Source organism: Monopterus albus, unplaced genomic scaffold (assembly GCF_001952655.1).
Source record: "Monopterus albus unplaced genomic scaffold, M_albus_1.0 scaffold405.1, whole genome shotgun sequence".
NCBI lineage: Eukaryota > Metazoa > Chordata > Actinopteri > Synbranchiformes > Synbranchidae > Monopterus > Monopterus albus.
This window is the reverse complement of record NW_018128285.1, coordinates 138,877-150,664: the sequence shown is the minus strand read 5'-3', so window position 1 is coordinate 150,664 and position 11,788 is coordinate 138,877. Positions and strand designations below refer to the sequence as shown.

The 11,788-nt window shown below is 41.6% G+C and overlaps 3 protein-coding genes across 3 annotated transcripts in view; 1 reads left to right on the top strand and 2 right to left on the bottom strand.

The window, feature by feature from the left end:
* The window catches only part of mrc1a (mannose receptor, C type 1a), an 11,717-nt gene extending 9,843 nt beyond the window's left edge, over nt 1–1,874 (bottom strand). Inside the window, exons 1-4 of the mRNA XM_020586403.1 lie at nt 1,710–1,874; nt 1,208–1,609; nt 311–484; nt 19–98 (exon numbers count right to left, since the gene is read on the bottom strand). Coding sequence (XP_020442059.1) covers nt 19–98; nt 311–484; nt 1,208–1,609; nt 1,710–1,779 — 726 coding nt within the window. The 5' untranslated portion in view covers nt 1,780–1,874. The remainder of the gene's footprint in view (nt 1–18; nt 99–310; nt 485–1,207; nt 1,610–1,709) is intronic.
* A 533-nt stretch (nt 1,875–2,407) lies between these two features.
* Nucleotides 2,408–5,040, bottom strand: LOC109951744 (transmembrane protein 236-like). The gene is made up of 4 exons (XM_020586402.1): nt 5,011–5,040; nt 4,050–4,142; nt 3,776–3,806; nt 2,408–3,135 (listed from the first exon to the last, which is right to left on the bottom strand). The coding sequence occupies exons 1-4, from the start codon at nt 5,038–5,040 to the stop codon at nt 2,453–2,455; spliced, it is 837 nt and encodes a 278-aa protein (XP_020442058.1). The 3' UTR covers nt 2,408–2,452.
* hacd1 (3-hydroxyacyl-CoA dehydratase 1) lies at nt 4,952–11,765 on the top strand. Its single transcript, XM_020586412.1, has 7 exons — nt 4,952–5,163; nt 6,384–6,501; nt 6,735–6,753; nt 6,851–6,939; nt 7,213–7,334; nt 9,301–9,479; nt 10,373–11,765. The coding sequence occupies exons 1-7, from the start codon at nt 5,039–5,041 to the stop codon at nt 10,453–10,455; spliced, it is 735 nt and encodes a 244-aa protein (XP_020442068.1). The 5' UTR covers nt 4,952–5,038; the 3' UTR covers nt 10,456–11,765.
* Nucleotides 11,766–11,788: the final 23 nt, after the last annotated feature.

The window sequence follows — 11,788 nt, the reverse complement described above, 5'->3', positions numbered from 1 at the left end:
CGGGCAGCTCTTCCTGGCCTGATGCCAGGTCAGCGCTGACTGTACGTTCCTCTGATATTGAACCCCTGTGACCGGATCAGTGTCCCAGTCTGAGGAAACTATGGAAGAGATACCAAGTAGACAGATTATAAAAAGAATGTATTTAGAATACCTGTTGGAAAAAAGTGTGGATTGGCCTCTGTCTTCTTTGTAAAACCATCAGTCACAGAAAACTGTGAAAAGGGATCACAGTAGTTTCAGGACTGCCAACATAGCCTTTTGTGAGCTTGAAATAACTGAGTCATTCACACACACACACACACACACTTACCTTGTGTGGGACAAAAGCCCCACTTCTTTGCTTTATCGTAATCTGTCTCTGTGGCACACCACAGCTGCCCATCTGCGCGACCATCCTTTGTGCATTCAGCATACCAGTTCCCCTGAAACTTAAATGGGAACTGACAAGGGCCTCCAAAAGTGTTGCCGCCTATTGTGAAAATCTCTGAGGAGAAAAATAATACATTTAAACATAATAAAACAAGTAAAACCTACAAGTCAGCAACCTGTTGCCAGCTGCTGCATGTATATGGACACCTGATCATTGTATCTATATGTGATTGTTGATTAACAGCCACTATTCTGGAAAGGCTTTCCACAGGATTTTGGACCCTGACTGTAGCCACAAGAGCATTATGATGTTCAGTGGAAGACCTAGCTCATAGTTAGACTTCATCCCAGAGGATTTGGATGGGGTTAAGGTCGGGGCTCCGTGCACACCAGTCAAGCTCTTGCACACCAAACATGGAAAATAGTTTCTTAGTTACCTTATAATTTAGACTAAATGAAGTTTCAGTAACTGTCACAAATAGCTGCCAGGCAAGTAAATAGTTGGTTTTGTTGTAGTTGCCACACCTGATGCATGTTGACCTGGTAGAAAATGCGATTGGATTCCTTTCTATATATTACAAATGTAATATAAAATGAATTGTATGCTGATTATAGGATTATTTAATATATATATGCTTATAGGAATATATAATTATAATATATTTTAATTATAATATAATTAATGTGTTTTCTGCACTGAAAAACAATCTCAGCATGGAGAATTCATCACAGCACTGTAAAACACCTTTCTAACCTTCCTAGAAAGCTGAAGCACATTTAGATATCACTCTCCCATAAATATTATTGCTTTGTCTTTTCTAAATCAAAGACTTACTACCTTGATACCCCTTTGAACAAAGATCACTGATAGTGCCATATATCCTCCAGCGACTCCAGATGCTAGAGCCTGTGTAAATCATTACGTTCCTCTCATCGCGGTTGCCCCAGTTTAAGTGCAGGTCCTGGTCTTTTATGCCAAACAGAGTCTCATTCTTGCACTGCCAGTGCTGTAGCTCACTGCTCTCATCACATTCAAAGAGGACCACCTTCACCCAGTCTTTCAGATCTGTGGCCCCCAGACAGAGCTTGAGGGACAGACTGAGGAGGCGTGACTGGGAGGCCCAACGAAACTGTTGCTGCTTGGCATGAGGATCACAAGGAGCCACAGTTACTGAGGTGGCAGTCTCCACCTTAATGCACTTGTTGTGGTTTTCATTGAATATCAGGAAGGAGCCACTGTCTGCAGCAAAAGAGAACAGGTTCAGCACATCACATATACCAATTTCAAATTAATCTAAAAGCTGACAGTTGAACAAACAAAAACTGTCAAAAGTACGTACCTATGTCAGCAGTAATGCAGAGGACTTGCACAAGAAAAAAGACCACAACAACATTTGAACAAGGTAACATTATCCTCCGTGTGTAGTTTGTACTCAGTGGTGGAAAAGGTGATAGGAGAGTTTTCCTGTCATAGGAGAGGTCGTCTGCTGTGTGCTAAGGTGTGTGGCAAGCAGCAACAGTGACAGAGACATGGTGCTTTCCCTTTTAATGACACTCATGAATATCCTGTCACATGGGTGGTTAAGGGCAGTCAAACCACAAAAAATGTCCCTGAACCTCCATAGAATTTAGGCAGAGCAAATAAAGAAACAAGCAGTCTTAAATCAGAAAATGAAAATCAGTGATAGCTTCATAAAATACTCAGTTGGGGTAGGACTCTAAATCCATTTTTAATAAATCAAGGCCAAAAAAGAAACTGAATGATGAATTTTGGGCTTAAACTACTCAGTTTTTATATTCAATGCTTTTTTAAAATCCATTATAAATAACTCCCCGGGCTGTTTTAAATTTGTGCCAGGATAATAAACCCAGAGAGCAGATGTCCTTAAGACAGAAGAATTTCAGATGTCTGATCACTTACTCTGGTGCCCTCTATAAAACTGATCAGATGTCTGATCAGTTTTATAGAGGGCACCAGAGTAAGTGAGGAATAAATGAGGTTACAAACCACATCAAAACTTGGCATGCCACAGTTCCTGGATGTGGCCAACTATGTCTCAGTGTTGTAGCTTTTCTTAATGTATTAAAAGAGCATCCTCTTTGTGTTGAAGACTTTCAGCTTGGTCATCAAGTTGAAATAAACAAAGGCCAGGCAGACCAACAGGTTTTTCATCAGGTAGAGGATGGGTGTGACGAAGCCAAAAATGGCAATGAGGCCCACACACACAAAGAAAAAGGGCAGGTCCTGCAGAGCTACTCTTAGTGAAGAAAGCAGGGGGTTCTGAGGCATGACCACCACACGCAGGCACGACAGGTAGCAGAAGATATAGATGGGGAACACCCAGCCCGAATAGAAGACCAGAGGATGTCCTGCCACCCGCACCATCTCCACTGTATCCATCCAAAACATAAAGCTGTCCACGAGCATGTCCACCTGGGCGTCACTGGCACACAGGAATCTCAGTGGACCCATGTAGGCATATGGAGCTATGTGGTGTACTGCAGTGGACGCTGGTCGTGAGCTCAATCCAGAGACGCCAAATGGTCTACCAGGATTACCTGGTAGCCCTGGGACTATTCCACTGGTCTCTGGTCGAGCCCCTGCTCCAGTCTGGTTCCTGTCATTGAGCTGGTTTACTCCCAGTTGCATGGAAGCGGACACACCTTGCCCAGGCACAGCTGGAGTGATGGGTGTTACTGCTGCAATCTGCTCCACATGTGTGAGGACAGTGGAGGGGATGTCAGCATCTCTTGCCATGTCATTAACTGGAGAGGGAAAGGGTAGGATTTTCAGGACAGTAGTCCAGTCCAACAAGATTATACAGAGGAAAACAAACATGAAGTTACATTTGCCAGTGCTGCTGATCTTCATGTGGTGTTTAAATTAACATTTAATAAACATGACAAGAATCAGAATGATTGTTGTGATTACTGGTTAAAATTGTGACAATTGTGTAAGAACAGTATCAGAAAAGATACCACCAAATCTTGTAATCATAAAATTATAAACAACCTGTGCTTGGAACTAAAGTTTCGTGGAAGAGCTGACATTACACTTCCTCAAATGGCTTTCGTTTTCTCATGAAACTTCACTTTTTATAGAAAAACACTCCTGCGGTTTTGTCAGTTCAGCACTATTACAAGAAGTAAAGTGCGCTAACCGACTTCCTGCTCATTCCCTTGAATGCACCATTGTTTTTCAACAGTAGGAACAAAGAAATTCAAACTGGTTTCTAAATTCTTCTGAATAAATAAGATAAATAACTCTTGGCTGTTTTTTTTTTTGCTTCCATGCTTTTGTAATGTAAAGCCAGCCTGGTACCACTATAAAAATAGTTTGCAGAGGAAAGTGCAGGACCTGTAGCACTTACTGATTTGTGTATTGTGTTCAGAGAGCTGTGCTCACCCTGGCCGGTCAGTCTGCAGTGGCGTATCCTCTCCACCACGTCAATACAGATGAGAAAGAAAAGGACTGCTGATACCAACCAAGCAGAGGTCAAACCAGCAGTCCACATGTCAAAGTGTCCATGGGCAAGACACTGAACCCCCAAGTTGCCCCCAGTGGCTAATGCCATCAGTTGAGTTGGCGCTGCAGATGGCTGCCTCAGTTCTGTATTGGAAACAAACTTCTTGTGTGTAACATACTTGGCCAAATAAAGGTGATTAAAAATATACTTCACGGGCACCCAGACCAGCAGGTCAGTGGAGGTGACATAGGAAATGGAAGAGGCTACAATCAACCATGTACCTTGGTGGGACTGGCCCTTTACTCTCTTTATATACAGGATTCAAACAAAGGCTGTCTAACTCTGCACCCTGAAGGATGTGTATGTACACGCATCTCAGTGTGATTGCACTTTATTCCATCTTATCAATCAGCTGGGCATAATAGATGACCTTCATTGTTGTAATCATATAAAACACACACATTAGTCATCCCTTATATTCAACCTGAACATTTTCCAAAACCAAAAACATAAATAGACTTGAACTGAAAGTGCAAGATAGATTTTTTTTTAAATCAGGGATCTCTTCAGGTTAGGAAAGGAAGACCTGGCTTGCTTCTTGTGAGTTCTCTGCCATTATGGTGAAAACAATAGAACGTAGGCCCCAGCCTACAATTGCTTTGGTACCTCAAAATATCACACTGCCAACTACTATTCTAAATGTGCCAGAGCACTGTATAAAGTTAAAGTCTTTTAAGAACACAGCTATAAACACAAATCATTAAATGAAATTAAACACACACACACACACACAAGTGATCACACATTAGTGGGCATCACACCTGCCTGTTGCACTTTAAACCTTTAACTTGTCAGTTCTTACTTCTGTATAGTTGCACACATGTAATACGAAGAAAACTTGTTTCCTTTGAGAAAATAATCTGAAAATAAGCTTCTGTAGAGTGGCTCATTTCCCATGTACTGAGGCTCATGAATATTATTCTCTCTCGGGGTCCACAGTTTCTACGCCCCTGCAAACAGAAGTCTGCTATAACAGAGGGACTGTATTTTACCACCAACAGGCCACACACTTGTAGCAGCACCAGTCCCGCGAGAGAGGGAAGCCGTGGGCGGATAGGTGAATGGATGACCCTGTTCCCCCCCCCCCTGCCGGCCCATGCTGTCAACCCCCTACCTGACTTCCCCACCCTGCCCCCGGTACCATGGCGTCCAGCGAGGAGGACGGTACGGTGGAGGGGAAGGAAAACAACAACATCAAGAAGAAGAAAATGAAAAGCACCCTCGCCACCGCATGGCTCACTTTCTACAACATCGCCATGACCGCCGGGTACGTGCGTTATTACGCCCCTGTCCCGTAGCAATAAGAAAAACTGCTCCCCAAAAACTGTAAGCGTGTGTTGCTGTTTATAGGACTGTGTGTTTCAGTGTCAAGTCGAAAGTGTCTGTTCAGCTCGCTGAATTTAGCGGCCCGCGTAACGCTGGAGCTGGAAAAAAAGGTTGCGAATAGTTTGGTAGTAAACAAAGTTTATTATTTTAGTGATTCAAGTTGAATGAATGGCGTTTGGTTAACGTGACAGGGCAGCCGTGTCCAAATAGGGCTGACTGCATGGAGTCAGCGTCAGGGCCCACAGCGCTTCAGACAGTCGCAGTGATAAGTATAGCCGGAGTGCGCTGACACTGGAGCTCAGGTCTGACACCGTAAAATGCTCAATGGGCAGATTTCGCAATACAAACAAACTGGAATCTATAGGTCTATTTGTCTGCTCGTGTAGCTTCAAAAAAGAAAATAACAGCTGTAAGATTTTGAAGTGGCACCCGCTGGACCAATACAGACTAACCGCGCTTCCAGTTTGGCACAGTGCCTAACGCACTAATTACACCTTAACAGACAGCGTAATCCCTAAAAGTTCAGTACTTAAATTGTTCACATTTTGCACATTTCTTCATCCTTAATTAGTGGTGATAGCGCAACTTAGACATTAGGAAAAGGGTTCTGCATAGAGGATTAGCTGCTGCTCTGTTTCACTCTCCAGGAACAAAACTGGCAACATCTAATACTGTGGACTTCTGGTCACTGAAGAAGCTGTGTGGGAAGTAAAATGGCTTGTGGGTCATAGAATAAAGCAGAGAAGTGGCAATAAACTATAAGCTAAGTATATGCAATAATCGGTTTTGTATTGTACTGCAGAAATGGAGAGAAAACTGCATGTATCCATTGTCACTGTACTGTAGTGATCAGCATTTTAGTGCTGTGATCTGCCAAATCAGATCCTTTTACACTGGGGAACTGCAGTTCTCTGTCCAGGTTTTAGTCACTGCCCATCATCAGCCCTGGAGATCTGAGTTGTGAAAAGATACAGTAGGCTTAGAGTTCAGGTTTGAAATAAAGGAGCATTTGTGGGTAAGTACACACAGAGCTGAATAAAAATGATTTTCACTTCTCTTGTATCACTGATGGGATCCGGGAAATTATGGCCAGATTCTTAAACCTTCCATTCTGTTTGGCCTGTTGCCTCCACACTAATGTTTCCTGTTTTGTTTTTGCAGGTGGTTGGTTTTGGCCTTGGCAATGATACGCTTCTACATCCATAAAGGCACACACAGGGGTCTGTACAGAAGTATAGCAAGGACACTCAAGTTCTTCCAGACCTTTGCATTAGTGGAGGTAAGATCTGAGTGTTCCATCGCATCATATAGAGACCTGATCAGCTGCTGTATTACAGAGTAAAATGATTCAAGTTATGCAATACTGATGTAGCTGTCAGAATAATAAGGCTGGCAGCTCATAATCAACATTCATTTGACTATAGGAGATTAGATAGAAACATCTGTTAAGAAAAGAAAGTGATGACAAAATAACAGCAAAATAATAGCAGTGTTTTGCATCTTGTCTTACAGGTGGGACACTGTGCCATCGGTATGTGATGGTTTTGGTTCATTTATGCCTAAAGAAATTTTTATATATGCAACAAATGTACAGATGTAAATTATTATTTTCTCTTGTTCCGCTGCAGGACTTGTGAAGACTTCTGTGATTGTAACTGGGGTTCAAGTGTGTTCACGGATTTTCATGGTTTGGTTCATCACCAACAGCATCAGACAGGTGATTATTATGTGCACCAACTCTTCTGTTTCCTTAAGCAAATGAAGAACAGTGTAATTTCTTTAAATAGTGTCTTTAATGTTCCAGTAGAGAATGATTAAAAACCCCTGTGCTTTGTCATAGCTTTGTTTCGTATTTCACAGATTCACTTTTCTACACCCACACGTTTGCACACACTGAGCTGTAAGAGCAGTACTTGTCATGTGTGATTCATGTAAACATTATACTTGTTCCTTCCTTTGTATATTTGCCATTTTTCTGACTTAAATGAAGATCCAGAATGAAGAAAGTGTAATCCTATTCCTGGTTGTGTGGACGGTGACAGAGATTACCAGATATTCCTACTACACTTTCAACCTGCTCAACCTCCTGCCATACTTCATCAAATGGGCCAGGTGGAGATGCTAATGCTCTTGATTTTGATGAGCTTGACTTGTCAATACTGCGTCAGACATAGTTTCTCAGTGTGTTGGCCTGATTTGGTGATTTCAACTCCAGCATGCTTCCCTCCCTGGGCTTTACATCAGGAAGTAGTACAGACATATGTGTGTTAAGTATTGGTCAACTCACATAGAGAGGAAAAGCATGTGTGTGCCTGTTGATTAGCAACTCACTAGCCATTTTCTGATAATGGTGGGTGAACTAATTGCTAACATTGTGCTCTGATAAAACAGATGATGTGGAGCTGAACAGGCAGATTTTTTTTGTTATTTCAAGGTCTTTCAATGTTTTATAAGTTTAGTCATTTAAAAATAGAATTTAAAATAGAATAGTGTATATATTTTACCTAACATGCATCTGAATTATTGGTAGGTACTAAAACTATAAAACCATAATATCTGACAAAATTGGCAATGAAAAAAACATTGTTTTGAGTCCTGAGCATTAATTATGAGTGAAGAAAACATCAATGAAATTTGATGATGAATTCTCGACTGTAGAGCGACGTAATGCCTGTCTGCTCCTTGTGATGTGTCTCTGCTTCAGTAGCTCAGCTGAAGCTGGAGTCACTGGGAAGAACATCAGCTGTACACACTGATATCTTCCCACAGCACAGACAGGACTATGTTGTTGCAGAGTAGTGAAGTTTACATATTACATCAACACATTTACTGGGTGAGACATTGTTCTGTGTCAGCGTTACTGACAGCAAGCTAAATATTTAGGTTCAGTGAGTCGTGATCTTCAGGAGTCCGTTTAACTTTGTGCCAGTTAGTCTTTTGTATCTGGTCTTGATTCTTTTGGACTGAATAGCGCTCTCCTCCCTGCCCCCACCCTTCAAGTCTTTCTTTAAGAGTGGAGGAGATGCCAGGCCCCCAGAGAGGGGCTCATGTTCAGCTGCTCCTGTTTTTAAGACCGTCTGTTTTGGTCATGGAATGTTCACCCAACATTTCTCTCACATCCGCTGAGACACTCCCCTGAGCCTTTGCTGTGGTTCAGACTAAATACAGGATCCCTGTAGCCCTGAGTCATGGCGTAAATTGGACTAGAGAGATCGGATGTTGTCACGAAGGGAGGCACGCTACTTCACAAGTACAGTATGTGAAGTGACAGACAGCTGAAGCAGAAAACCAAGATGACAATCTGCAAAAAATTTTATGAAGAGCAATAGTGCAATTTTATATGCTGACAAATGTTGACCGTGTTTTCATGTGGCATTGTTTACCAAGTCAGAGGAGTAGAGCCATGTTCTACAGGAAACTGCCTGCTTTTTGCTGAATGATGCCTACCAACTGACATACTGCATGTCAGGCATCTGCTGAAAAACTGGTTGTCATCCAAGTTGAGAGACTGTTTGTTTGCATTTAAATGTCTGCCAAATAGCCACAATGTGTCCTCTGTCACCCTACTGTAGTGATGAGCATTTGAGTGCTGTGATCTGCCAAATCAGATCCTTTTACACTGGGGAACCACAGCTCTCTGTCCAGGATTTAGTCACTGCCCATCATTGGCCCTGGAGATCTGTAAGACAACAGTTTATCAGGCTCAGTTACCAGATTGTAATCCACCTAAACACCAATGTTAGTTTTTGGACTGATGTGTTAGACAGTGCTCTCCACCACCATCGTCACAACACCAAATGAGGGAAAGAATGGTGTTCGTCCCTCCAGTAGTTTCAGAGACTTGAACTCAGGTGAACTCAGTTTTTTTAGGTATCATATGTTACAGTGTGTACTACTGCATTTTTAAATCTCATTGAATTAGAGTAGTACTGTATTTTCTGTGTGTTTGGCTGACAGTGCACAAGAGTGTGATAACATCCTTTGACTGTAACTGCAGGACTATGTGGTTGCATTCTGTGTGCAGCTATCTATGTCACAATGCTGTATTTAAAGACACTCGACTCCTTCTTTGTCCCAGATACAACCTCTTCATCGTCTTGTATCCCCTGGGAGTCGTTGGAGAGCTGTTCACCATTTATGCTGCTCTGCCGTTCGTACGCAGATCTGGAATGTACTCCATGAGGCTTCCCAACAAGTATAATGTGTCATTTGACTACTACTACTGCCTCATCATCGTCATGCTGTCCTATATCCCATGTAAGGATTATTTTTACACATTCTGTAGAGCAGAATCAGGAAGTGAAAGTGACTCCTCTTAGAGGATACACCTCTGCATTTTCTTTCCTTCTTTTTTTTTTACTTTGTTTTTAATGAATTTCTAACAACACAATTCCTTAAATTGCAGCAAAAATCAAATGCTGCCATAAAACAATCCTACCTGGTTTTAGCATATAATTTACTATGACATGGATTTCAAGCTGTGCAAGGTGGGTCATTTTCTATATTAAGCATTTTCAGCAATCTCCATACAGAGACTAAAACTAATGGTTAATATCTGTCAATGTGTCAGTCCTTTGTGTCATAAGTCTCTGTTGTTCTTCAAAGGATTACAAACATATCAGCAAAACACACCGCTGCACTGGGTGACAGGTTTTTTTCATTATGAAATCCCAAACCTGACTATGCTGCCCTAAAGGCTCCAGGCAGCCATAATTTCCCGAAGTTAACATGAGTCAGAGTCAACTGCTCTGTGCTTTGTTTACCTTCTGCTAGCTTCTCATGCTCAGGTCTAGGGTTTACTAATGAAGAAATATGTCACCCGAATAAGATGATCCAGGACTGATACACTGACAGACATTAACCGTTAGTAGAGGCAAATCATTGTCAGTTTAAATCTCTGTATGGGGAGTGCTGAAAATACTGTTAATATAGAACATGACCGGCCTTCTGCCTGGGATCCTAAGTGGGAACAACAACAGAGTAAGAGCACAGCAGATGTAGAGCGTGACTTTTTATTACATCACCACAAACATTGCCACATAGTGCCCATTGCAATATCAGTCATTTGCACAACTGATCTACATCCTGTGCCTTTAGCCAGTTCTCGTTTAAAAAAGAAAATTGGCTGACCCTGCTTTTCTTTTTGCCAGTGTTTCCTCAGCTTTTTTTCCACATGCTGCGGCAGAGGAGAAGGGTGCTTCATGGGGAGGTCATAGTGGAGAAAGACGACTAGACAAGCACCACCTCATTCATGCCTTTGTTGAAAGCCAGCCACCTTCACATCACCCTCACCTCCCCCCCACCAATTCATCTCCATCTATTGGCCCGTAAATTCTTCATTGCACGGGACCGGAAGAGCTGCACAGTTGACCAGTCTGATGAGATAACCATCAGTACTGAGAAATAAGAGCTGATTCTAGGTATTTCTTTACAGCATTGATTCCTATCTGAATGGTAGCATTGGAAACATGTTTACAGACCCAGTGTTGCTGGAGCTTGAGACAAAGCCTGGCTTTCTGCAGTGTCTCAGCACTGAGAGGTCCTGAGTCCTTTTTTGTTTTGTTTTTTTAAACACCCTCCGGCCTTACTTCCTGTTGTTGTACTGAAGCATTGTAGCCTGAAACATGCACTGATCATTAAAAATGAGAGGCTTCCAGGGAATTGTGAAATGAAACATGGGAGGAAGATTTTAATTTTTGTCTTCTGAGCTGTCCCGACGTCATCGCCCACACAGTGAATATCAGCACAGATTTTATATAAAAATAGTCTCGCTGTACTAGGAAGAATCTCTCAAAGGATAAGATTCATAGTTCTATCATACCTCAACAATAAATCCACATTTAGACAATATGCTGCTTCTTTTGCATATGTTTGTTTTACCTTGTGTGTAAATGATGCAATGTGAAAAAAGCAGTTAATAATAAGCATATTTCTTAAAGATAATGTATTCACATACTGTATCATTTAGAGCAAGCACAGTTTAACATTTTGTCAGCTCCTGCATTAATTTGTTGCTTCCATCTTTACTCTGTCAAATTAATTTACAAGAATGCATCTTAAACTGAGTCTTCAGAGAGTAATAGCATTTTCACTAGGGCACTGTAGGTGAGACTACAGTTAAAAAATTACGTGAGCACTCAGTCTTCAGTCGCTGTTTTTTTTAACAGACATAATCTGATGTCCTTGTTGACAGAGAGGTAGTTCGATTCCCGCCTGCTGAAGGTGCTATTGTTAAGGTCATTTCAATCTTCTGTGCAGCTGAAGCAGTGACTGTGACTGGGGTTGATCTAATGCAGGAAAACAGGATGTGAAATGACTGACAGGAAATGTCAGTCATTTAACGGAATAGCCCATGATTATCTAAGAAAATCAATAGTATTTCATGGAATCTGGGATTGAGAGGCGAAATGGGATAAAAGTCAATGTAAAGATATTGGAAAGGTTATTTTTCAAGGGAAAAAAATTATAGAAATGTGAACATTGTGCAAATCATTGGATCAGCAAATAGATGTTTATTTGAATTTGAATGTAAATGTAGAAATAAACCACCAATCACAAACATGGGT

Bases quoted from the DNA above. Each gene is read 5' to 3' on its own strand.
- hacd1 (XM_020586412.1), top strand. From the start codon at position 5,039: ATGGCGTCCAGCGAGGAGGACGGTACGGTGGAGGGGAAGGAAAACAAC. The intron at 5,164-6,383 runs GTACGTGCGTTA...TTGTTTTTGCAG, and splicing joins AACATCGCCATGACCGCCGG to GTGGTTGGTTTTGGCCTTGG. The intron at 9,480-10,372 runs GTAAGGATTATT...TCTTTTTGCCAG, and splicing joins CATGCTGTCCTATATCCCAT to TGTTTCCTCAGCTTTTTTTC.
- LOC109951744 (XM_020586402.1), bottom strand. From the start codon at position 5,040: ATGGTACCGGGGGCAGGGTGGGGAAGTCAG. The intron at 4,143-5,010 runs GTAGGGGGTTGA...CTGTATATAAAG, and splicing joins GGGCAGGGTGGGGAAGTCAG to AGAGTAAAGGGCCAGTCCCA. The intron at 3,136-3,775 runs GTGAGCACAGCT...TTCCCTCTCCAG, and splicing joins CTGCAGACTGACCGGCCAGG to TTAATGACATGGCAAGAGAT.